We start from the raw sequence: 26,275 nt of genomic DNA on the forward strand, positions 1-26,275 counted from the left end.
GACTAGAAGAACATAAGAGTGAGCAGGGGTTGGGTTTGTGTTGTGTTTTTGAAAACCCATCCTCACCTATTAAACTTGGAGTAATGATAAATAATAAATTATGAAATTGCATAAAACATGTAATGTTAATGAGTAGTAACAATCCATGTATGTCAATTATATTAATATTCAACGACAAAAACTATATTTTTTTCCTTTTGCCTTATTAATTTTATATGTGATTTTAAAATACAATTGACCACATAGGTAGCCCTTGTGGGTCAATTCGGGACAGGGATGGGTACGCCCATCCTTGCCCCATATCAACACCAAGGTTTTTAGCTTGCCCCATCCCAACTCTATAGGTTGAGGGGAAACCCCATCCCTTAAAAATCAGTTTGGGATGGACTGGATTCTGAATTTAAGCCACCCCTGGTAGAATATAGGTCTCTACAAGAAAGAAGTTCATTTGCAACAATTAAAGTTGTTACCAAATATTAAAAAAGCCTCTTGTAAAACTATTTAAAGTTGTTACCAAAAATGTTGCATAATGACTTTCAAGCCATAGCAAAATGATTTATTTTTTTACGATAGGAAAACGTGTTACACGAAATGCTTATTTGCAACAATTTGATGTTGTTGCAATAAATTGTCTTTTGTAACTATATTTTGTTGTTACAAACATTATGATTTTTTAACAAAAAATATCATTTCAAAAAACTTTATTTTGTAACAATATGGATGATCAATGCAAAAGCACATTATTCGTGACACTTTGACATTAAATGAATCCAATGTTCTTTAGACATGTTTTTCATAAAAAAAAATATTCCTTTCTCGTAACAAAAAGAATCATAAAAAAATTATGAATAAGTATTAAACCTAAATAAAAAATAAAAAAATAAACTTAACAAACCAATATAAAAATGAATAAAATTAACCTTGGTTTTATAATATCAGAAGAAAAGAATTTAAAAAATAAATTATAAGTATAGGAAATAAAAAAATTGTTGTTAGTAGAAAATAGAAATAAAAATTTAATTGAACATGAAGTAAATAATCCATAATATTTTTTTTTTTTGACAAGGTAGCTCTTCACAAATTTTACACAAAAGGTACTTGGGGTCCAAATATGAAATGAGGGGCCATGATTTTTTCAAGAGGAGCCTTGAATTCAAGATTCTCAATTGAATCTTTTTTTTTTTATCCCTTTAGGTATCTAGGTCGGCTGAGGGAGGTTATGGTGCGGCACTAGCGAGGGAGTTGCTCGTAGAGCGGACGACGGAGACAACGGGGGGACGACGATGAGGATGTCGGGCGAAGCAGCAACGGTGGCGACAATTTTTTTTCAAAAATACATCTGGCGAGATTGCACGGAGAAGGGGAAGTGAAAGTACTAGGTATGGGCGGCGGCAGTGGGCTGCAGCTACAGAGGTTGTTTCCGATAACTAGTTTTGATTAATCGATCGAAAACTCTGATACCATGAAGAATAATATTTCTTATACCATGAAGAATATAAGAATGAATAATAATACTACCGTGATTATTATTGATTAGGTATAAATTATTTATAGAATTACACAGAGACAGTAGGTGATTAGGACTTTACAATTTGAATCTATTTCTAATTCAATCACTAGTTATCTTTATATCTATCATTATCTTTATATATATATCACTATGTTTATATTTATTTCTATCATTTTATATATTTATTTCTTTCTTTCTTTTGTAAATACATATTTTATTGTTATTATATATTAAGAAAAACACTACATTATAATTATATGAAAAAGGAGCATGACCTAACTCCAAATAAGCTTAATTACATGCACACAAATTTTAATTTAATTAACATTAAATTTGAATAAATGACTTGAATTTTTTTATTTGTATTATTAATTCATAGATTCATGTTATGTTCATTTGATATTTTTCTTATTTTAATCATATTTTAATGATAAAATGGAGATATAATATTATTAAAAATAAATAATAAATAATAAATTTTATAAAAGAGAAAAATTTGGGTTTACACAAAGTTGATTGAATCTAAGTCCAGCCTCCTTTTCCTCGATTCATAATTATATTACTTAGATAGCATTAATAATGCATCAAATAATTATCTTAATCATTTTAATAAATTAGTTACTTTAAGTAAATAACATAAACATGAATTTAATTTAACTTTTCTAAATATTAATATTAATTATTTAATAAATTAAAATTTTATATTTAAAATATCTAAATATTTAAATTTAATATATTTATTTAATAGTGTTATATATATATATATATATATGCATGATTGTATTACTTGGAGTAGTCAACATTTCTAAATTTTTGTAGCCATTTTACATTCTTTTATGAAACTAAATTTGATGAGGAGAATGCATAGATTAGGAATCCAAGAGCAGTGAGTCTTGTCTTTGTATCAATCACACCAAGGAAATGAATTTGAGTCTACGACCCTTCACGACAGATCTGAACTCTCTTATACATCAGCTTTGGTCCTCCAATGGCGGTCTTGTGTAACGCTTTCCCAACTCGCTCTCTAGTTGCACCTCTGCAACTCTTCCTTCATCCACCCAGACGGCCGCCCATTGCTGGCCAACTTCGTCCCCTTCCAATTTGCCGGCCAAACCACTCCAGTTCCAGTCCATCAGTTCCGCTTTCTCTAAAGAAGAGGACCAGTCACTTGTTTTCTCTTCGTTGCTCTCCACTAGCTCCCTCTCCGTTATTTGGGTTTCCCAAGGATTCCCTCCTGGTAAATTCTGGCATCGCGGCAAGATGTCTGTTCCGGGCTCTTCTGTCGAAGCGAAGAAGATACTCTCCGCCCCTTCCTCTTCGGAGATGAAGAGCTCATTGACTAAAGCCTCATAGATCCTTCTCCGTTAGCCTCAATGTACTTGGTCAAAATTACGTCTTCCTCAGTCGTCCATCTCCCTTTCTTCAGACCCACTTTCTCACAACAAGGTGCTCTTCCCATCTCAACGCAGAGGAATTCTGCTGCTCCAAAGAGAGAGAAAAGGTTGAGTTGGAGTCAGTGTCACGTGAAGCTCAGCTGCAATTAAGGAGAAACGTGGGAGAGGAGCAATGTCCGGAGAGAATTGATCTAGGGTCACATGTTCCGAAAAGGACACTGGTGTCGTGGCCTGTCGATCGTCAAGCAGTTTTCAGTTTTCACCCACGCCTTGGCCTCGGATCTCGTACAGGCTCTTCGTATAGGCTCAAATAAAACAAGTACCTACAATCGCCAAAAACCCAAATACATTTGAGAAGATTGAGAAATCGAGATGATTGAATCAAGAAAGATCGAGAAATCGAAGAGATATATACTACTGTAATTAGATTAATTAAAATCGCGAGATTCGCGTGATTATAGAATCGTTGTAAATCATTGTATAAGATCTGATATCCATTCAATAGAAATCAGTTTGGAAAAAACAAAATTCCTTGTTTTAGATGGTATCAGAGCAGGCCCTCTGCCTTGTCTATGTCGATAGCTTCTCTCTCTTGGAAATTTTGTGAGTTGTTCACCCTTCCTCGCGATTGTTCCCCATTGTTCATCGAGTCCTTCACCATTGCTTGCCAATTTTTGCCACCGTTTGCCGAGCCCTTCCTCACCGTCCATCAAGCCCCTATTTTTCCTGCTGGTTTTTTTTTCCTCTCTTTGCTCGGAAGCAAGAGGCAAAAGGGAATCCGCACCAGCAAAAGGAAATCAACATTTAAATGTTCTGACAGACATAGTCAAGCCGATCCGATCCGAGCCGAGATTGGACCAGACTAGCCAAGCGCACCAGTTTTTTTCTGCCAAGTCAACTCAGACCCTAGTTTTCTGCTATCCCAGGCCGTTTCGAAGCCAAAGCCGATTGGGGTAAATTATTCATTGCCCTCCTTTTATCACCATTTCCCATCGTCATGGTGAACAATCAACCTTCGAACGGAGACAAGCTTGATGGTGTCAATCCATATTTTATTCACCATTCCAATCATACAAGAATGGTGCTTGTTTCCAAGCCTTTCAATAGGGATAATTATTCGACATGGTGTAGAGCCATAATGATTTCTTTGAATGTAAAATCCAAGTTAGGGTTCATAAACGGGATCCCCATAATGTCGTCTGCCAAGATCAGATTATTGTTGCGGCTTATTACACAAATCTTAAAAGATTATGGGATGAACTAGGATCCTATAAGGACATTGTTTGCTCTTGTGGGACATATCGTTATTCGACATGGACAAGGTTCTTCTTCTCACACTCCTAATTGAAAACCTTTGCACTGCTCTTATTATGACTGTGACCATAAAGTCCGAGAAACATATTGGAAGTTGAATGGGTACTCATCAGTGACAAATGACCTCTCTGATTTGCAAATCCAATGAATCTTATTTGTCATATAAGGAAAAGGGACAACACAATCCGTCAATCCTAAAACTAATGTTGTTGTTTCCTCAAGTTAGTTACAAACATTGTTGCGACTCCATCAACAGTGGTGTAATTGACCATATTTCTTCATCTCCAACTTTGCTTGTCAACAACAGCGATAACACCCTTTTGCCACCAATTGTTATGCCAAGTGAAGAACAAACTCCGATTACTTTCATTGGGAATTTACCTTTGACTTCCGTTGTTACTTTAAAAAATGTGCTTGGTGTGCCATCTTTTAAGGTGGATTTAATGTCAGTGAATCGAGTTACTAGAGTCATTGGTGTATTTTACAAGATTTGATGATGAGGACGACGATTAGTTTGGGTGAACAACGAGACGAACTTTAACACTTGGTTGCGTTAGCATTGGAGAAGCCAAAACCTCTAACTCCATCTATAGCAACCACTTCCTGCCGTTCACAGTCATCTCCTCCACCGCCTTGTGACATCGCCGATTGGGGTATTTATCTTCCTTTAGATTAGATTTTATGGCAAGACATTTGTTAAATTTACCTTTCCAGTGTAATAATGTCTGTGATATATATGCATTTGCAAAATAAAGTCTTTTGTTAGTTTAGTTTCGTCAGTTAAATCTTTTGAATTAATTTATTGTGACATTTGGGGCCTCTATAAATTGCCTTTCTTTCTGGTGCAAAATATTTTTTTACTATTATAGATGATTATTCTAGATTTACATGGGTATTTTTTATGCATCACAAAAGTGAAATACTTGTCAATTTTTTATGCGAAATACTTTCAATTTTTTCTTATTTGTCCAAACCCAATTCTATGTTTTTATAGCCAACATTCGGGTTGATAATGGTGGAGAATTTTTGTCTATGGGAGATTTTTTTAAATAAAAAATGGACCACTTATTAGCATTCTTGTGTCTATACTCCCCAACAAAATGGGGTTGTAGAATTCAAGCACCGCCATATACTTGAGTTAGTTCGAGCTTTTCATTTTCAAGTTCATCTTCATTTATATTTTTGGGCAGAATGTGTTTCTACTGCTATTCACATAATTAATCATTTGCTCACACCACTCCTTTTGAATGACTCTACGGCAAGCTTCTTTCTTATTCTCATCTTCAAATTATTTGGTCACTTGCATATGCTACTGATGTGCATGTCCCCATAAATTCGCTCCTCGAGCCCCACATTGTGTTTTTCTTGGCTATCTCGTTGGTCATAAAACTTACAAACTATATTATCTTACATCTCATCAAATGTTCACTAGCTGCGATGTTGTTTTTCATGAAACTATCTTTCCTTGTGAGTCTATTTCATCCACTTCTCAACCCGGGTGATTCCTCTTTTTGTACCCAATCCTTCTCCAGTCCAACGACCCTCCCAACAGAAACCAATTTCTCCCGTCCAACAACCCTTACCACCGACTCTAGTCTCTCTTCAACCATCATTTGTTAGTCCTCCTCCCGAACCATCTTTACGTTGTTCTCAACGCCACGTAACCCTCCCACGGCTTTACATGACTATGTCTGTAGCCAAGTGATGTCTCCCAACTATTTGCCGCAAAAAGGTACGCGTTATCCCCTTAGCAATTTTGTCTCTTATCATTGTTACTCGCCACAATATTACTCTTTTACTACTAATGGCAGTCAATATATTGAACCTTCATCTTACACCGAAGCAACTTCTCATTCCCATTGGCAAGCAACAATGCAATCTGAATTGGCCGCTTTAGAAGCTAACCACACTTGGTCCCTTACTCTTCCTCCTAGTAAGAAGCCTATTGGTTGTCGTTGGGTTTATAAAATCAAATGATACTCGGATGGTATTATTGAGCGTTTCAAAACTCGTTTGGTTGTGAAAGGTATAAATTATCACATTTTCTCCCAATGTTAAAATGATTATTGTTCGTTGTTTATTGGCTTTAGCAAGTGCCCAGAATGGGTCTCTTCGCCAACTTGATATAAATAATCATTTATATATCTCCACCTCTTGGTCTTTAGCGATAGGGGGAGAATCTCGTGTGTCACATTCACAAGTCGTTATATGGCTTAAAAGTAAGCTTTCCGACAATGGTTTGCCAAGTTCTCTACAATTATCTGAGCTGCTAGATTTGTTCAATCCAAAGTAGATTACTCCTTATTTACATATCGAAAAGATAAATCTTTTACAGATCTATTGATATATGTTGATGACATTCTTATTATGGGTAATGATGTTTATGCCATATTTGCTCTCAAGAAATTTATGTACAATCATTTGTGGATTAAAGATTTGGGTGATATGAAGTATTTTCTGGGCATCAAAGTTTCTCCATCAAAGAAGGTATTTCCATCTAGCAAAACATGTGAACTTTCCCATTGAGCAAAACATGAAGCTTTCAGATTCAGGTGAATGCTTAAAGATCCATCTTAGTATGTGTGACTTATTGGACACCTAATTTATTTGATTATTACTTAACCAAATATCACATATTCGATCCATGTGTTAAGCATATTCATGCATGCACCATGCAAACCACACATGGAAAACGTCTTGCGTGTATTGCATTATTTGAAAAGCAGTCCAGGACAAGGTTTATTTTTTCCTTCTCAGAAAAATTTATCCTTGCGAGCTTTTTCTGATTCGAATTGGGCTGGTTATCCAATATCTCGTAGATCTAATACAAGTTATTTTGTTTTTTTAAATTTTCTCTTATTTTCTGGTAGACAAAAAGGCAAAAAACCCTCTCCCTCCTCAGCTGAAACCGAATATAGAGCCATAACATGTATATATTGTGAATTATCCTGGATACGCTCGTTATTGACATTACATCTGAAATCAGCACTATTATATTAAAAAGTGATAACACTGCCTTACATACAACCACCACTCCTTTTTTTTTCATAAAAGAACCAAACATATAGAGATGGATTGTTATTTTATTCGTCTAATTGCCCGTTAAATTTGATGGCAACTCCTTCCTCTTCCCTCATAGTATTCGTGTTAGTTTTAGGATCCAACTCGTATCATCCCAAGCAAATTGAGAGATCCGCCGTGAGAAGCTGAGAGCAGTAAATCGCCGGTCGACTTTAAAAAACAACGACCGCCATGACTGCACTTGTTAGAACTTTTGACGTTTTGGTTGAATGATCTGGGTGTCTTTTCCGCTATTCTTATTTTGGTAATCTGGTTAAATGCTGAATGGAAACTTCGTACACAAAATTCTTCAGCTCGCACTCTCAACGTCAGGCAGCAGAGCAGTATCCCCCCATTGATGCAAAGATTAATGATGAAACATCCGAAAGATTATCCCCTTGATTTGATTAAAGATTAATGAAGTAGTTTTGAATTAAACATGGTTGAACCACCCAAGTAATACTAATAAAATATACAGAAAAGATCAGATCGAATCTGGGTAGAACCCCTTTATACCTAGATTTGGTTGGGTTTGTTAGATCTTCCCCAAAGATTGAGCCAAAAGGTTTAAGTAAGTTGGACATCCTCCTGACATAGGTGAGTTGGAGCAGCCAATAAAATACTGAAATGGTGAAGTTGAGCGGAACCGCCATTGTCGTTTCGTCTTCTTCCTTCCGTGCGGAAGAGGAGGAAGAGACCAGAGTTCCGTGTCGAAAGGTGAAGCCATCGGATCACCCAATTTTCTATGCTTGAAATTAGAACGAAGGAGGATGAAAATTAAAGAATCGCGAGTCCAAATCAATTCGTTGAAGTGAAGTGAAACGTCAAAGGCCAAAACTATTTGCTTAACAAAATAAAAAAGAATCGTATTGAAGAGACTGTCAGAGAATCAAAACCAGAACGAAAGAATATTCTACGCCCTTTTCAAAATCAAACTGCGGAATCTTACAAAATCTGGAGAAAACTAAACTAAAGTTTTACAATCTCCGTTTTATTGTGCTTTTTTCTTTCATGTTTTACTCCTCTTTTACAAATCACAGTACAGATCCGTGTCACTGCATAATAGTCCGGCTGCGTAAGAGTTCACTGCCTCGTTTTTCAGCTGCAGCTCTGCCTCTCCTCCGTCGCCCTCCCAAAGCCAGGCCCATTGCTCGCCTCCTTCTTCCTCTTTCAATTTGTCGGCAAGATCACTCCACTCCCAGTCCATGAGCTCCTCTGTAATCTCTAAAAAAGATGACTTCTCTTTGTTTTCTACAGGTGTCCTAATTGCTCTTTCTCCGCTTTCCGTTACTTGGGTGGCGCAAGGATTTTCACATGGTAGTTCCAAGCATGGCGGTAAAATGTTATCGGTTCCAGGCTCCTCTGTCGAAGCGAAGAAGACACTCTCCGCCCCTTCGTCACTGGAGGTGAAGAGCTCGTCTTCTAAACCCTCGTAGCTGAGGCCAGACACAGCAGACACACCACTTTCTCCCTCTTCTCCCCGAAACAAGTCGCTTTCTTGCATTACAGGGGCCGCTGTACTCTTATTGTCCTTCTGGCTAAGTGAGGGAAGCGGAGCGTCTTCTTCGACAGGGCACACGGCGAGAAAATTACTACCACCAACTTGGTTTTGCTGTTTATCTCTCCTTACCTCCAAGTTGCCGCTACCAGGTAATTTTTTTAGCCGTTTTTGATCGCCAGTGGAGCTTTTCTTTGGGGCTGGCTTGCTTGTTCTTCCACCTCTTCTTTTCCACCCAGCCGTTAATGGGGCAATATCCATTACCACAGGGGCGTGGTCATCTTCAAGCTTCCTGAAACTATGAATTCTCCGACTCAGATGCGAATTCCAGTAGTTCTTTATCTCATTGTCCGTTCTCCCTGGCAGATGTCCTGCTATCATAGACCACCTGCAGTAGAAAACAAATTCAGAAAAGAAAAAACATGGTTTACTACTCTCTGGATAGAACTAAACAGACTGAAACTGATCCAGTAAAAGGCAATGAGAAGTATTACGGACTAACCTGTTTCCTAAAGATTTATGCAGCTTGACGATGATGTCCTCCTCTTCAGCTGAAATATTTCCTCTCTTCAGGTCAGCTTTCAGGTAATTAATCCACCTCAGTCTGCAACTCTTGCCGCATCGTAACAACCCTTCACGAACGAACAGAAGTAAGGATCTCTCATTACTGTAACTAGTGATGAATTTGAAAGGGAGAGAAGAAAGACAACAAAACATAAAAACTCGATTAGTACCTGCATTCTTGGGCAGAGACCTCCATGACCCTTCTCCATTGGCTTCAATGTATTTGATCAAAATCTCGTCCTCCTCAGCCGTCCATCTACCTTTCTTCAAACCCACTTTTTCACAACAGGGTGCTCTTCCCATCTGAACCCAGAAAGAGAGAGAGAGAGAGAGAGAGAGAGAGAGAGAGAGAGAGAAGGTTGAACTGGTCTCGGTGGTGTGTCGACGTTCGACTGATCAAGGAAAAAGCGAAACGGATGGAAATATAAAGAGCAGAGGTGGGCGCGGAGAGAGAGAGAGATGCGGTTTCTAGATGGGCCACGTGTACGAAAGAGGACACAGTTGTCGTGGCTCGTCTACCGTCGAGCAAGCGCATCACGGCCTCCGGAGCTTCCTGCTGCCACGGTGACGGTGCGGCCATTTTTTCTCTTTCGTCTTTGTCTTCCCCACTCGCATTGAATGCGGTTAGTGTATATTTATCAAGTTCTGTTTATAGTCTCATCAAATTCGACCCATCTCACGCTGGTTGGCATCAATTAATTGATTAGAAGAAGAATTATATTCTTCGCTTGTTTCAATCTCCACAGAAACGCTTGTTCGCCTCCAGCCGCCATGTCGCAGGATATATATTTTACAGCAGCCACTACTGTTGCAAATCAAAGACCCATGTCCTCGATGGACTGTAACCCGGTGGTTATGGTTCATTTCTCCCTCGTTCCGATCCGGTTGAGTGCCAGAAAACAGCGAGCTTTCGTGTTAATTTTCTAACTGCACTCAACGCAAAAGTTCAGGAAACAAGTCCCAGATCTGATGTGAGAACAGTAACCGCCGGTAGCTAAGAAAAAAACGACCGACGGCATGACTACTCATCGGAGAACTTTTCGCTGGTGCCCTTTTCGCTCTCGGATCATTTCGATGATCTGTTTTTAATTTATTCATTGTAATTAAACTTCAAAATGGTGATTTCTTCAGCAATCTGAAAGTCCAAGCTGTAGAACCACCACTGTTATAACAAGAATTGATTTTATTTTCTGCTTTTCGTCCTCGCCATGGCGCAAGACAAGTACAAAAGTGAATGAAAAAACATCTCGTTAAATAGTTTGGTTGGGATTCGTTGTCAAAGGGCTTGGGTTGTCATCTTTTTAATACGATTGCAACATAAATATACAAACGAGAATGAACGAATCATTTTGTTGAGAATGGCGTAGAATGCCCAAATGACGTTTCTACCTTCAACGGGGACTGGAGGTTGGTACACGATACACCCACCCCAGGAAACACATAATCATCGATAAGTCTTGTCGGAACAGATATTATGAAGCAGACGACAAAACAGCTTGCTCTTCCTTTCTTCCGACGGACTGGTGAGTGGTGATTATCAAGTGATCTCCGGGAACTCTGAACAAACACATTGGATCAGACGAAATAAAACGTAATTACAGTGGATTTCCATCTTACCACTGTTCGCTTGAAAATTACAGCACCAGAAACTGAAACAGGAAGTTGGGTTCGAGAAATTAACCCAGTCTGGAAGAAGACGTACGATCCTCTACGGCACTGCAATTGAGTATGATAATATTTCAATTGATGAGGTGGGTACCCAGCATTCATGGATGGGAACCCAACAAGTGACGGAGAAGACGACATTTAATAGCTACCTGTAAACCTGAAAATTAAACATCTTGAACGCTGAGACGGGGGAGAAACATTTCATTGACAACGTAGACAAGTTTGGAGCCACATAGGAATTTGGAGTCCGAGGGCTTCCCACGTTCACCTGCATCTTTCTTCCTCGGCGTTCCAAAGCAGCAACACGTCGATTCTGAATTAATGCGACTAATTTCTTTATTGTAAAACTCGTAACACTTGTCTGAGTTGTCATATTCTTCTGTTTTTTGTTACTTCCAGGAAGATTTTTGTCACCGGAAACCTCATTCGTATGTAACCATCTTCGGACGATTTTTCACTGATTGTAGTCACCGGTTACGACCTTTTGGTTTCCCATCATTTGGTGGTCTCCTTTGATGAAAAGGAGCCTATTAAATGGGGTCTGGTCTAACAGAGGCATGCTTGACTGTTGCCATCAACGAGTCTCTATGATAGACGAAACGTTCTGTTCGCCGGAGACAATAGCCGATTTTGGTTTAATAAATTTCATATATGTTTCCAAAATTCTATTAAAGAACCCGGAATTCCTGCAAACCAACTGAAGCAAATTTAGCAAAGAAACTGTGAAGCATCAGAATTCAGAACTCTTAAGAATTTATAGCATCTTATAGGTTTCCTTGCACCATATTCTACAGACAAGTCTGCTGCAAGTCCTTATTTCCTCCTGGAAAGAACCCGGATTTGCTGTAATTTTGTTTGCAGCAAATCAGGTGAAGAAGTAACAGAGGTCTTATTTATTTACTTTGGTTCGATTATTTAAACATATTCTATTACCTAATTTAAACATAGGGATAAAGAGTGTTTTATTATTCATTTATTTGTCCATTTAGCTAAATAAATAGGTAAATAGAATTTCTATTATTAATACTCAAGAACTTAATACATTTACTCAAATTGATTTCAGGAATTTTTCGCAATGTATATGCATTTGGAAGTAGAATTGTGAAAGGGTAAGATTTGAGACATGTAACTGTGATTAATTTACCTGTTTTGAAAGATTTATATGCAAGCAATAACATGGCTAAAAAACGTTCAACCATAGTGGCCCCTCTCTGACCATTCTGCCTCATTATGCTTCTACCATTCAAATAGAACATCTAGTCTTCCCTCTTGTCTTGTCTTGTCTTCTTCGAGAGGACTGACAGCAACCCAAAATGTTTAGTTGACGGCAAGATTTTACTTTTAACGAGTATTTTAAATCACACCCAGTGACCCATGGTAGACCATTTCTCTTTCGAGTATGGGCAAAAGCAAGCAGAATGAGGACTCAACCTGACAAGGCTCACCCAACCGACAGCTGAATTCCTCGTGGGTGAACCAGTAAGTAGAACAACCACGCAGCGATTCGCGAGAGGAACCAGTAAGTTGGCAACGTGATTTAGACAGGCTAAAAACATTTAACGCACTTAGTTGTCTATCTATTCTTGTTCTCAGCTCCACCTACAGTTCTTGAGTGCACAGTGCAGAAATTGAATGTTCCATTTATGGACAGGGAATATGCAAGCTACGGAAGGAATTTTTCATGATGAATACCTCTCTTACCTTGACTACTCTTTCCAACTGGCTCCTCTTGGCTCTTCTAATTCAGGCTTTTGCTCGATTCTCTGTCGCATTCCCACAAAAAGATCCATCCGCATTTCAATTGGAGAGGTGCATTTAGAAGCTCTGCTGGCGGCAACATGGCCATTGTAAAAGAGAGAAATCCAATTGAAACAGATAATGTGACGCTGTTCAACAGAAGAAAAGAAAGAATAAAGAACCCACGGACGACTTACCACAATGTCACCTTCCCACTGCCAATGCACTGCAAGGTAAAGAAACTGGCGAGTTCGTTTTGTCAGAATTCAGAGTAGTATATTAAGTTAATAAGAATTTACAGAAAAATTCTCTCAGATAAACCACTTTAAAATTTCAATTTACATAATTATAATAAGAAGAGTGCAATTCTATCGAAGGTCCACAACATCGAATTTTAATTTGGGATTCATGTACACGTGAGAGCAGTGTTCATAAATTGGACTACCATCAAGAGGTTCCTCGTGGGGATGGAAGCCACGCTGTTGACAGTTGCGTATTAGAGAAACTCCCGCAGGATCAGACAGGTGGAATATGCCATGGGTTCTACACAGAATTAATAAGAAAGTATTAGTGAATGAAAGAAAACGGCTGGCTACCTAACCGAAGAAAATTGCTAGATTGACCAGTGTATGGGCCTATTTGATAGTTGGTTCTTAAGAATCAAAATATGCTCATTCTAGCAACTATCATTATCATCGATCATCACAAAGTTCGCCCTAATGTTGGAGTTCATGCAAAAACAAAAAAAAAAAAAAAAAAGTAATATACAGAAATTAGTCTTTGTAATGCTTCAGGTTAGACGTACCTGGATGTATCAGTTGGAGCCATAACAATGGCAATTGCTTCAGGCAACATAACCTGAACACAAGCCGTCAATTACATAGGAGCCATGTACAAGACAGAATCTATTTTAATTAAGTGCTGCCGCAAAACGTCATATTCGCTATCATTTAAGCAGTTGACGCTTTACTAAAAAACTGTAAACTAAATAAATAGGTGTTGGTTTGAGTCCAGTTCCATCCCAAAACGACAAGTCATTTAAGTAGTCTATTGTTCAATCTTATAACCTAATTATTTTTCTTAATACTTCTCAATATGGGTTTTTTTCTACTCAGTACTCAATATCTCTCTCATATCCAATCTTACACATAACAAGCATGCAACGTGTCAATAACACAAAAACAACCTAGTTTTCACATCGTGGAGTCATATAACACAATTAACCAGGAGAGCACACACTAGGCCTTAGTCTACACACACAACCCTATTCTCATATCACTGTTGAGTTGAGCCTGAATTCATCCCAAAATGATTAGTCTTTTAGGAAACTTATTATTCAACCTCATAACCCAATTATTTTTCTTAACACTTCTCAATATGGGATTTTTTCCTACTCAACAATTGGTAAATAATTAAAAAATAAAATAAAAATGAGATAATACCATAAGGATGATACACAAACAGAGAATAGAACAGTACCCTGCATCAAAGTCAGACTTTCCTTTCCTTTCTGGCCATAAGATTTATTCTCAAGAAATCCTAGGTCCATGGGCATAAGTTTCATTTGAGGTGTTCTATAGCTAGTGGCTCTTTACCATCAGTCAGAATTTACTAGTTCAAAAGTGCCTCACTTTTAGCAAGAAATAGAAAACCTAAGCAACTCTTTCAGGTAATATATTGGCCCTATCAGACAACAGAAGACCCATTACTGATGTAATAATGGATAGAACAGTTTTATCACAACCAGCCTGGAACCTGGTTAATCAGGTTCAGCTGGAACCACTCTTCTGTGATGGAAAATGAACATGCGCGAGGTTAAAAACCATTGAACTTGATTAGCTAACCCCTCAGCTTCAGTGCCTCAAAGAGAGTGTGTTATGGTCTTGGGTTAAGTATCTATGTCTTTTGCTCCTAACAGGCCGGTCTTTTTAGGTCAGTCTTTTGGGTAGTATTGACTAGGTGTTTAACATTTGGTATCAGAACGGGCTCCCACGTTGTGCGTTCGAATCCCGGAGGGGGCGACCTAGAGGCCAAATTAAAATACTGGTAGGCCATAGGTACTAAACCCAGGTCCGGCCAGTGTCGCTAGAGTAGGCTGTCGCTAGAGTGGGTCACCGTGGACGTCGGCTCGTGAAGGTGGGTGTGTTGTTATGGTCCTGGGTTAAGTACCTATGCCTTCCGCTTCTAACAGGCCAGTCTTTTGGATAGTATTGGTTAGGTACTTAACAGAGTGGAGAAGGCCCTCCCGCACCAGTGCAGAAGAGGGGTGAGTGGGAAAGGACTGCCTCCTCCCCACCAATGTGTACTTTCTTTGGGTGGTGGTGCAGGAGGGAGGGCTATGTCATTCTGCTTACCTAGAGAAATGACTGCCACTGTGTACATGCCTTGTCTTTTAAGTTTGTTGGATCTTAGTTTCACTGAGATTTTATTTTTATGCATGACATCATAAAACTATATCAGTGCTGATGACCAGTTGATTTTGACGACATTGGGCAGAAGCAATTTCTCCTAAGATGAAGAGCATAAGATTGCTGTCTTGCTTTTCTGCTGTTATAGGAATTCCCTAGTTCCCAAAATAGCAAACTTTAACTGGATTATATTTTGTTTTTTTTTTTAACTTTAACTAGCGGATTAACTGGTTCATACTTTTTTTAGCATATTACAGGTTCATATTATAACAGGTACATTCATTTAATTTACTAATTTTGACATCAGCAATTTCTTAAAAAAATGTGTTAACAGCTGAAATATACAAGAAAGATAAAGTAATAGGCAGTGTGGAGAGAGAATTCTAGAATACATGTAAGCTTTGAGCTGCTAGAATATTGACTGCAAAAATGACCAGAAAATCGCCACTGATGACAACAGAGTCATCCATCCTAGTGGAGTAAATAATAGCACTAAAATTTTGATTATCAGGAGAATCCGAAACAATTAATTGATCCTTACTATTTCTTAGCAAACTTCTCTGCAAGATTGGCCTTAACAATGATATTTAATGGCTCACAACATCTATACAGTCAAGGTCATGCTGCAGAATGCACTAACGCTTAGGCCTCGTTTGTTCAAACATCGAGCAGCAGCTAGAAATTACGAGTCACCAAGTCATAAATGAAAGGGCATAATTTCCAACAAACTGAAAGCCAATATTGAGAACTGAAACTGGAAGAGCATTGCCTTGATCAAAGTAAAGCATTGGAAACTATATCTCACCTGATATGAGTAATGAGTGTGAAGGTCAATTGAAGACATGAAGCAAGTCTGTGTTGGGTGTGTCTGTCAAGACAAAATGTGTAAAATAACTAAAAAGAGAACCTGAAATAAGGTAGGTATTGAACAAGTATACTCTTATGAAGCAGCTCAAACAGCTTAAATCAGATAAAGTTCATTGATTATGGGGTCTTGCTTTTGAAATGCATCTTCTTGCCAAAACCTCAAGAGTTCTTTGCTGAATTTTCAACCATAAGAACTGTATTTGATGATGTAAAGATTCCAATAAATAAATCCCAAGGAATGGGACAGATCTGTTTTGGTAGTTACAGTAATACAATTTATTAGTAACATGGTTCTTATGTATGTAGCAATCAAAAGCTGTTATACTATAAATAAGAGAAGAGCAGTGGTCCCTTAAATATAATATGTTAAATCACGGACAAGATGATTCTGAAAGGTAAATAGATTCACTAGCTTCAGAATAGAGCAAAAAAAAAAAAAAAAAACACTTACATGTATCCAGCCAAGAGGGAAAAGCGAGAGCTTATCTTGCACATCAAATATTTCTTCTTCATTTGTTGTCTGACACTGCACAAACAACATTTTTCACAAATTGAAAACGTTTAACTTATACTCAAGAAAAACCTTAACTCTGAAACTGAAGTAAATCCTGAATTCTGTGAAGTTTGAAGTAGTTAACATATGCTCACAAAGGTAACGTAATGAAATAAAAAAGATTAATTTTACTAGTCAGGGCAGATGATTCTGCCAGTCCAAATTCTCTCATATTCAATTCAGGAAACAATTACAGATGAACCGCATCCATCAATCCTAAATCACCCAAATACACAATAAATGCATCTCAGTTTCTCCAATCAATAGTTGAATTGTTTTTCATTTTCTTAGAAAATATTATAGTGGCCTTAACAGTATTATATGTGTTAAAATTGGGTTCAAATTCATCCCAAAATGACTAGCTAGAGCTAAGAAGCCTATTCCCAAGTAATAAACACAAGATCTTTCCAGTACTGAATTTATGTGGAACTATTCTTAATACACCTCTCCCGTGTGGGCTCTCTTTATGACTTCTATGCATGGTCAATTTTGTATGGAGGCCTACATATAGGTACCTGAAGTACTAGTTCCAGTACCATGCTAAAGTTGCATTCACGTTTATCCCAAATCACTTGCCAAAATGCCTGAAATCCTAGACAACTCATCCGAAACATCATAAAAATGTCAAGAAAACTTTCAAACAGTAATAGTAGAAGTAATAACGATAAAAATAATAATAATAATATAATAATAATAGTAATAATGCACAAATGAGCTTAACCATCGTGTAATTGCACTATACTTATCAGATATAATGTAAATATTACCAAGTATGCATATACTATGACTTGAGAAGCATGTTATCCTTTGATCCAACCAATTTATTTCGTCAAACCAAATTGTAAAAAAGGTATAAATAAGAGAAGAAAGGAGAGAGAAAGAGAAAAGAGAGAGAAGAATAGAAGAGAAGAGTGCGTCTGAATGGCACTCAATAAGGTTGAGGTCGATCCCTTCTACCCTTTTATCTCACTTAAAGTTAATTGATTTCTAATCACATAAATACCCCTTGAGACTTAAACCTTTATAACTTACTAATTACACATCTAAAGAACATGAAATCTGGAGTATAGTCTTCTCACACCTAACTAAACTTGCTGACACCATTACAGAGTTATACAGAGAATATAAAAATGACCAAAATACCCTAACTTATGTTTAACACTCCAAAATACATATAACTCCAGATTCTCTTTTCATAACAAAAAGTGAGTGATCACAATGACTACAAGAAAAACCAAAGGACTGTACTACCTGGTTGAACTTCTCAAACCATGCCCTAGGACTCTACTTGAGTCCATAGATTGTAGATGACGCAAGCACCAGGCACAGGGTTAGAACCTTATACACACTTCAATTGGGTAAACACACAACACAACCCTCTTGAGGCACTAGTTAATCATAAGACTGCTCAATTGACCGTACAAGCCATCAACCCTAGGGTTATGAGACATAAATATAAGTGAAAAAATCAAACCTTGACTTCAGATCAGTAGTAAATTCTAAAATCCCTTTTCCTAAAGAGTAAGACTATCAGAAAGAAGAGGATAGGCTCTAATGGCACTCGATAGGGTTGAGGTCAGCCTCTCCCCAATTATCTCACTCAATAGGGTTGAGGTCACCCTCTTCCCTTGAGACATATTCCTCTATAACTCACTAACCACACATCCAAATAACATGAAATTTGGACTATAGTCTTCTCACAACTAAGTACACTTGCTGACACCGTTACAGATTTATCCAGAGAATGTAAAATGATCAAAATACAAATACTTGATATTTAACATATATACTTACTAACTGAAGTTCTAACTAAATGATCAACCAGCTTTGATCACTTTAAAGACTACTTTTGTTGATCAATTCGGAATATATGGTTTTAGTAGTTATGGCAGCTTATATTAAAAAAATTAATTTTTTTAAATTTTTAGTATTTAGGCATGACAAGTTATGATAGCATCATACACCTTTCACTAAGTTAATAAAAAAACTAAAATGCATAAAAATCCAAATTTTAAAGCGTTTAGTTTGAATCTCGCGGCTCTACAGTTTTTAGATGAAGTAGTCTTAGATTAGAGTTTTTTTTTTTTTCGAAGAGATCTTAGATTAGAGTTAGACCCCCTTCCTTGTCAAGAAACTGGTTAAATAGGAGTCAACTTGGCTGAGACATGAGGTTGTCTCACCAAGTCCAACAAACCATCTTGTGGTCTATGAAATAAATGTGACCCATGCAATTTTTATTTTTATTTTTAAATCTGACTTCCAAAACATGAACCAGGGAAGAAACGTAAAGCAAGGATGCAGATAATATAAAACAGCTAAAGATTAGTTATTTACCGAATCAGAAGTAGATTCTTGCTTTGGAATTATTAATGTAGTTACATAAAAAGTCCTGTTTTTCTGCAACAGAAACAGGCAAGATGATAAGTGCACAAACTGCAAGCTGCTTGTATCTATAACATCAAAAGGTGAGGCACTGACAAGTGAACCAGCAAGAAATCCACAAGTTTCTAGGTTTTTGGCTGTGTTTGCCTGTGCCAACCTCAAGAAATCCTCCATCAGATTTGGTGTCTGAAAGCAAAACAATCATATGATAGTTCAGATAACAACAACAACTCTGGCATAAAAACTTCCTAGGCTACTGCTACAAGAAATCCTTATGCTTAATCTGGTGAACCTAGAGTGACTTACAATGTGTAGATGCTGATATGTTTTAGAGTCAACCCCATTCTCTGAGAGAGCAGGTCCAGGTCTGGGATCAGCAACTCTTGATGGTGGTATTTGGCAAACATCTGGCTGTACATGAGCAAGAACAGGAGGAGGAGAAGGCTGTCTTACAATGTTAAACTGCGCATTATTTTGAGTGGCATCCAGAGAGAAAGAGTCGGAATCTTTTGCTGGACTTAACCATCTGCCATCATCTAGAGAAAGAACTGTCTCCATGCTAGAGCTGCCTGAATCACAATTTATTGCAGCCAAACGGCCATAATGCTCTCCCTGATTCTGGCTATTTACCAGCAGAAGAGATACCATTTAATACATTGAAAAACACTTTAAATGAATGAAACTGCAATATTAATAGCATGAATAACAAAAACAATCACAACAACACTAATGGAAGAACAAGAAGAATGATAGGCAACTTTCCATGCATTTAGCTATCAAGCAAGGTACTCAAGTTAAGTTGTATACACTCCAGGCCACTAATTGCTAAATGTGTCAGTGCTGCTGAGTCAAAGTCAAACTTTATTACCCATTCATTTAATGAATCTATTGAAGGGTTATTATCTGCTATTATTTTTTGGGAAAAGTTATTAGCATTGTTATTGTGTTGTTTTCTGTTTTACAATTATAGTCCTCAACATCATTATTACTCAAACGTCCACATCAAGAAAATAGAATTTGGACCAACCATGGTTAGAAATGGTGCAAAAGAATGAACTTCAGTGAAATACAAGCTTTATCATCTGACACTAAAAGGGTTATAATACATTTTCATGGATGAGTTAGACTCAATTCATGAAGGAAGCTTTTTTTACATCTCCATTAACCAAATTATTCTGAGGCCCTTTTTTCCAAGCATTTCAACAAAAGTTAAATCTAGGAGACTTATTTGAAACTATTTTTTAACTTTACCATCATGGTCGTAAATATAATTGTTGTTATTACTATTTATGACTATCATGAACAATAATAACATGTAGCAAGTTATGTCCAAGCTTCTAACCTCGTAGTGACAGTTGGAGACAGGTCAACATTACTTGGGTAGTTTACCTGCATTACATGTTAGAAGTTAGAATGCACTTCAGGCTAGTGGTCTGCATAAAAATGTCAAGAATATTCAGGCCATACCCTTGTGCCAGTAATGGGTCCTAGCCACTGACCCCTGAGCCCATTTGGACCCAAAATTGAGTGCCTTGATAATGTCTCATCCTTAGGAGGAGGAAGACCAAGTGATCTGCATATGTTTTACCAGGGATAAAGATTAGAGTCCTTCAACAAAAGCATGGATATTTCCTGTCGAAGAAATCCACAAAACTGCTAACTATATAATTTCACATCTTGTGTATCAACTTAAAAAGACTCTCATTTTTGTGGTTTTTCCAATAATGGCTTCTAGTTTCTATGAATTCCAAAAGAGCACAAAGCAAGACCTACTCTCAGAAGAGAACAAACTCTAACCATATACTATCCTGCTAAAGCTAAGAACAAGGCAAAGGGAAAATCTGTCAAACTAAGCAAAATAGATTTTTGAAAAATTAAAACATAACTGCAGTTAAAATGGAAGTTTAAAAATAAAACATAACTGCACATATAGTGGAAGTTCTCATTATATATGGCCAAAGACTTAAAACTTACAAATAATCCAGGTCCCTAGATCAGCCAACTCTGTCTCAGATAGCCTTGCTAAAGCAGGAGTTTCTGAGGAGAGTCTAGCCTTGCCCCCCCCCCCCCCCTCTACCTTTTTAGCTCATTGTGAGCAAATTTGTATTCTATGTTGTACTTTACTAATGTAGCCTAGTAAGTTCTCAGTTAAATGAATAAAAATACATTGCCATCTTCAATATATATACACTCACGTATACATACATACATACATATAATATAACTAATGATGTTTTTTGTTATATTGATACTAACTCCTAAAATAAGGGTAATGAATTTTTTAAAATTAAAAAAGGCCACTTAAATCCTAGTTCGAAATCTGTTTCTCTTGGCAAGGAATCCTGATGTGATGGTCTCTGATGCTATAATCTTTGATGGTGGCAAGCTTTCTGGGTGGAACTTCAACTTTCCACTGTAATCTCAATGATATTAAAGCAGAAATAGTTGGTGAATTACTAGAAATGCCTGGTTCTATCCACCACAGAGAGGATGACTAGACTGATTCATCTAGAAATGTTCCTGGGCAGGAGATTTCACTGTGGCCTCCTGCTATGAACTGCTTAATAGCATAGAGACTACCAATCAACATCATGCCTCAACTGCTTGGTTTCTCTCTGGACCCCCGAAGCCAACATTTTTCGTTTCAAGTGCCTTATATGGTAGGATCCTCACATTAAATCACTTAAGAAGGAGAGGAACAACCATTACTTGTCGCATCTGTACTCTCTGTGGTAGAGAGGAGTCAATCAATCACATCCTTGTCCTCTGCACTCTTTGTGGCAGAGAGGTGCCAATCAATCACATCCTTGTCCAGTGTCTGTTTGCTTGGAGCATCTGGTTTTTCTTTTGGCGCAAGTTCGGAATCTCTGTGCCCCAGATTCTTTCAGCAACTTAGCAGGGTCTAGGTCTTCCTATTCCTATACTAAGTAAATGCTGCTCGAAGCTTGGTTTGTTTATATTCCTTGGAAAATTCTGGCTGGAGAGGAACCAACACCATTTCAATGGCAAGTTTGGGCACCCTGAGGATGTTGCGAACCTTATTCTAAGTGAGATTGCTTCAAGGTCAGCACTTTGAAAGATTTTCAAGATATGAGGGGTGAGGCCATCAGAGACTGCTGGAAGTTGGAGGCCAGTCTCTCGCAACCTAAGCAGCTTAGAGTCCAAGAATGGGAGCCTCCCAATGTCAGTAGAGTCAAGCTCAATAGACAAGTGCTTGTTGGGCAACCCGCGCATGCTGGTTTTGAAGGAACGCTCTGAAACAGCAAATGGGAGACTCTACATTCTTTTGTTGGTCCTTTTAGAGGCATCACTGACTCTATCACTGTTGAATTACGAGCTCTCGAGCTGGCCTTCTCACTTACAAAAACAGATTTCAGGAGCCTCTTGCAGTTGAAAGTGACTTCAAGGTCATCATTGGTTGGTGCTAGGAGCAGAAAGATCCCCCAAGGAAGCTTTGTCCTACTTTCTTCTAGATTATTGATCTAGCTTCCGAGTTTGTTTGTCGTTGCAATCATGTTTTGATATCAGGCAATTTTCTAGCCAATTCCCTCACTAAAAAGGGGCTCAGCCACCAATCTCTCATTGTAAGGCCCCCCTCCCTAGTTTTGTTTGTTGCTATTTGACCTTGACCTAATAAAAGTGCCCTTTCTAAAAAAAATTAAAATAAGGGTAGTGAAATTTTGCCACTTTCAAAAAAAAAAAAAAACAAATAAAGTGAATACTGTCATGATTTCATGGTCAATATAACATTCTCTTTTTCTTCAAGAATTTCATCAAGGCAGCTTTGAGGGATACCATTACTCAGTGAACTTGAAAATGTTAGAATATGTCCTCTTCTGGATTGTATAGAAACTTGAAGCTCCATCTGGGGAAAAATCCGTTTATGGTACAGTTTTCCTTTTTATGTTACCCCTTTATTTTTTAAGATTTTATCCTACTCTTAGTGAACAATAAAACCAGTCAGACAATTTTCTCAAGCAATCTTAAGGCCAATTTATTTAGCAATTACCCCAGATCTGTAGCATTGCTCATCAGTTTAGGGTTTCACAGAGTCTATATGGAAACCAAAAAAAAAAAGAAGCACACTTACAGCTTCTGGAACTGCTGCTCAACTTGTAGAGACCTTGAATGCGAAGCTGTAGCACCTTGAGGCCCACTTACCCAAGTAGGCAATAACTAAGAGGGGAAGACCAGATAAAACAATGAATCGATGAGTTGGAAGAGAAATAAATAAAATAGCCAAAAAAAAAGAAAACTTAAATTAAAGTATCAAAGAAGATTATGCACAGATTAAAAAGTAATAAACAATAAAACATAAAGACAGAAATATCATAAGTCACAATGTAAGTTATTAATAAAAACGTGAGAATTCAAGTAGTTGTCTAGCCAGACCCTAGCTGTAGAAGTCAAAAAAACTTAAAAAAATGTTTGTGTGTCTTTGTGTACTGTAACTCCAGAGTTATGTTCCAGACAATAATGTAGCACCTGTTTCATATTAGGTTCTGAGAGGCTTTGTTCCTGAACCGGTGGCCACTCAAAAGAATTGATAGAGTTGCTTGAAATTCCTTCCCAGCTTTCCAATTCAACCATGTGTCTGTTGTTCAGATCATTTACTTGCCTTTGGACATCAGGTTTCAAATGTTCCAACTCATTTACTGCATCCAAGAGTTTCTACAATAAGACACAGAATGTCAACATAATGCTCCCTAAAAGGATATTACAAGTAGAAATACTAAATTTAATTGAAGTTCTAAAAAAAACCTCTACTCCATACTTACTTTCTTGAAAGAGATTCTTTGTTTTGGAAGCAAAACCTGATAATCATGATGGAATGGTATGGTCTCGGACACCAAACTATGAGAATGTTGAAAAATAAGAAATTACTCAAAAATATTAATTTCATCACGAAAATTTTCAACTATCTGATTGTAAAACAATGTAAGAAAGAATAAATTGGCCAGTAGAGTGGCATTCTGGCATTACCCTCACCTTGAAAACCTTAGAAGTATTATATACAAGTCTATGAGATTCTTCTCCTCTCTGTAAATGTTGGCCTGACAATAGCAAATGAGCAATACCGCTTAGACAATGTTAATCCAGGAAACAGAACCATAAAGTATGTTTGCCAAATGGCATTATCAAGTAGAATAAAGAGTTAAAATCCAAGATTAGTTGTTAAAAATGGCTTCACTAGTTACCAAGGATTACCACAACTCAATTGGCAAATGTTCAAGACCCACACTTTTTTTTTTTTTTTTTAAATTGCATAGACCCAGGGAGTTTTACACAAAGAAATATTCACAACTGGGGGTGGACACAGGCATGTATGTTATGCTTCATGTTAAATTTCTAAATTGCATGTATGCTATGCTTCATGTTAAATTTCTAAATTAGAAAGAGAGCATTGACCAGCAAATTGCTCCACTGGTCAATGCATTGCAGTGATCAGGCAGTAGAATAACGTAACAACTTTGTATGTCTAGTGCAGTACTCCAATACTAGTTCCTAAGTTAAAGTAGATCAATCACAAAGAAGCACATTAGCTGCACACTATCATTTTTTTGTGAAAGAATTCAATAACAGAATTAGTTCACTTTGCTTCAAGCAAATTCATAAGGTGTCAAGCTTTCCAACAGAACAGAGAAAGTATCTGTCGCGGACTTAGCCAGATTGCAGGGAAGCAAAGATTTGAGTCAGGGGAGTTTATTCTCCCACAGACTGATATTTCAGGCGTAATATGACAAACCATCAAGCTCAGTAGAAACCAGTTTAGAATGTGAATCAGAGGCCTTCCATAACTTGCTTTCAAGGCCGAAATAAATGATAGTAGGATGTGTATGGACACTGTTATAACAACTTGATATATCTTCCCAGGCAGAAATCATCACTCTGCCGTCAGTATGATAGAATGTCGTAATGTCGTAATGCCAAGAAAATAAGGCAGCACGGTGTTAGCGTTAATGTAATTTTCCTCACACTAGCCCCTTCGTACTAATCAAAACAAGTTTATTTAACAACATAAGTATTCAATCTGAAAATACCAGAGATTTCTATTCTAAAATTTAAAAAAAAAAAAAATCTCGTATTCGATGAGAGAGAAGTTTACCGCAGAACTAGTTATCCATTTGAAAAAGAGAGCATGAAACATTTCTTTGGAATTTTAACTTAGAAATTCAGATAACTACAAAAAGCATAACATTGAGCTTGTGATTGAAACTTCAGTTAACAACCTTTCTCGGGAGTTGTTACATCTGGTCTCTCTCACTATAAATAACGAATGAGTAACAAGAAAAATGCAAAAGAAGAGGAAAAAAAAAAAAAAAGTAATCGATGCTAAAGAGACTGCACCTGTTTAAGAAGATTCGCCGCAATTCTGTAATAGAAATAAAGAGGAATTCGATTATCAACCTCGATCTTCTGAGAACAGGCGTTGATATCGATCACCCGGCCGTTCGGCCCCGTCATCTCCATCTGTTCAACCTTGTATCCCTCTACAGAGGACTAATTGATCTCGCAAATCAAAAATTATATGCTCGTAACCGGCAGATTGAGAACCTTCAGTATCTATAAACAGCGGAAGAAACAAGGGAAAATCGTTTTGGAAAGTTCCTCGTTTCGTTGTAAGAGAATTGTTTGGTAATCGGGGACGGTTGCAGGGGAATCTAAGGACGTACCCAACGCAGAGCAGAGCTGCTCGTCAAACGAAGCAAGGTTACTCGTACTGGCATACGATACCGGCGTTACCGTATCGAGCTCGACTTCCAAATACGTTCATCTTCGACGGTTTGGTAAGACGTACCGTATAGCTAATTAAAAATGAGGGAGAAAACGGAAGAGAAATATAGTAATATTTTTAATTTTAATGATTAAAATTTTCTCTCAAGCATCTACTTTTTTTTCTCTCCCGAAATCTCATCATTTGTCTCTTATTTTATTTTCTCTCAATGATTTTCTGCTGCCAAATAACAAAAAATAATTTTTTTTACTTTGTTTTTAGGTTCCAAACAGACCCTATAGTGGTTAACAACTCAACACTATTTCGGATTGCTAATCCACACTCAAGGTATTTGCACCTTGGAGATAATCCACTATTTTTGGGGCGTCTAATGGTCCTTATAATAAATTGTCTCTAAGATCAATTACGATGTTGCCTACACAAAAGACTTATGCTACTCAAATGACCATAATGATCGATTTACAATACACCCTTATATAGGAATACCGCACAATAAACTAGGTTAGCTAACCTAGACCCACAAAGCGTTTTTCAAATGCTAACTAGGCTACATAAGTCTACAACTGTATAAGAATTTGAAGCAA

The 26,275-nt window shown here is 37.4% G+C and overlaps 2 protein-coding genes and 1 long non-coding RNA gene across 3 annotated transcripts; 1 reads left to right on the forward strand and 2 right to left on the reverse strand.

Annotated features, from left to right (window-relative positions):
- Positions 1-8,176: 8,176 nt before the first annotated feature.
- Positions 8,177-9,721, reverse strand: LOC137960433 (myb-related protein P-like). The gene is made up of 3 exons (XM_068808064.1): positions 9,511-9,721; positions 9,279-9,408; positions 8,177-9,164 (listed from the first exon to the last, which is right to left on the reverse strand). Exons 1-3 carry the CDS (start codon positions 9,641-9,643, stop codon positions 8,306-8,308), a joined length of 1,122 nt encoding a protein of 373 aa, XP_068664165.1. The 5' UTR covers positions 9,644-9,721; the 3' UTR covers positions 8,177-8,305.
- Positions 9,722-9,875: 154 nt separating this feature from the next.
- LOC137960435 (uncharacterized) lies at positions 9,876-10,531 on the forward strand. Its single transcript, XR_011114161.1, has 2 exons — positions 9,876-9,963; positions 10,087-10,531. It is a non-coding gene; the product is annotated as an uncharacterized lncRNA (long non-coding RNA).
- A 2,493-nt stretch (positions 10,532-13,024) lies between these two features.
- Positions 13,025-25,620, reverse strand: LOC137959159 (AMSH-like ubiquitin thioesterase 3). The gene is made up of 14 exons (XM_068806488.1): positions 25,304-25,620; positions 23,945-24,009; positions 23,734-23,809; positions 23,441-23,626; positions 23,046-23,131; positions 20,423-20,528; positions 20,298-20,344; positions 19,262-19,577; positions 19,052-19,141; positions 18,908-18,970; positions 16,472-16,546; positions 15,959-16,021; positions 13,551-13,603; positions 13,025-13,288 (listed from the first exon to the last, which is right to left on the reverse strand). The coding sequence occupies exons 1-14, from the start codon at positions 25,424-25,426 to the stop codon at positions 13,114-13,116; spliced, it is 1,524 nt and encodes a 507-aa protein (XP_068662589.1). The 5' UTR covers positions 25,427-25,620; the 3' UTR covers positions 13,025-13,113.
- Positions 25,621-26,275: the final 655 nt, after the last annotated feature.

This window comes from Aristolochia californica, unplaced genomic scaffold (genome assembly GCF_029961685.1).
Source record: "Aristolochia californica isolate CCGP_79_NKW_82.1479 unplaced genomic scaffold, dmAriCali1.0.hap1 SCAF_3, whole genome shotgun sequence".
NCBI lineage: Eukaryota > Viridiplantae > Streptophyta > Magnoliopsida > Piperales > Aristolochiaceae > Aristolochia > Aristolochia californica.

Bases quoted from the DNA above. Each gene is read 5' to 3' on its own strand.
- LOC137959159 (XM_068806488.1), bottom strand. From the start codon at position 25,426: ATGGAGATGACGGGGCCGAACGGCCGGGTGATCGATATCAACGCCTGT. The intron at 23,810-23,944 runs GTGAGGGTAATG...ACATTCTCATAG, and splicing joins ATACTTCTAAGGTTTTCAAG to TTTGGTGTCCGAGACCATAC. The intron at 13,289-13,550 runs GTACGTCTAACC...AATTCTGTGTAG, and splicing joins GCTCCAACTGATACATCCAG to AACCCATGGCATATTCCACC.
- LOC137960433 (XM_068808064.1), bottom strand. From the start codon at position 9,643: ATGGGAAGAGCACCCTGTTGTGAAAAAGTGGGTTTGAAGAAAGGTAGA. The intron at 9,409-9,510 runs GTACTAATCGAG...TCGTTCGTGAAG, and splicing joins GTCTCTGCCCAAGAATGCAG to GGTTGTTACGATGCGGCAAG. The intron at 9,165-9,278 runs GTTAGTCCGTAA...TTTCTACTGCAG, and splicing joins CATAAATCTTTAGGAAACAG to GTGGTCTATGATAGCAGGAC.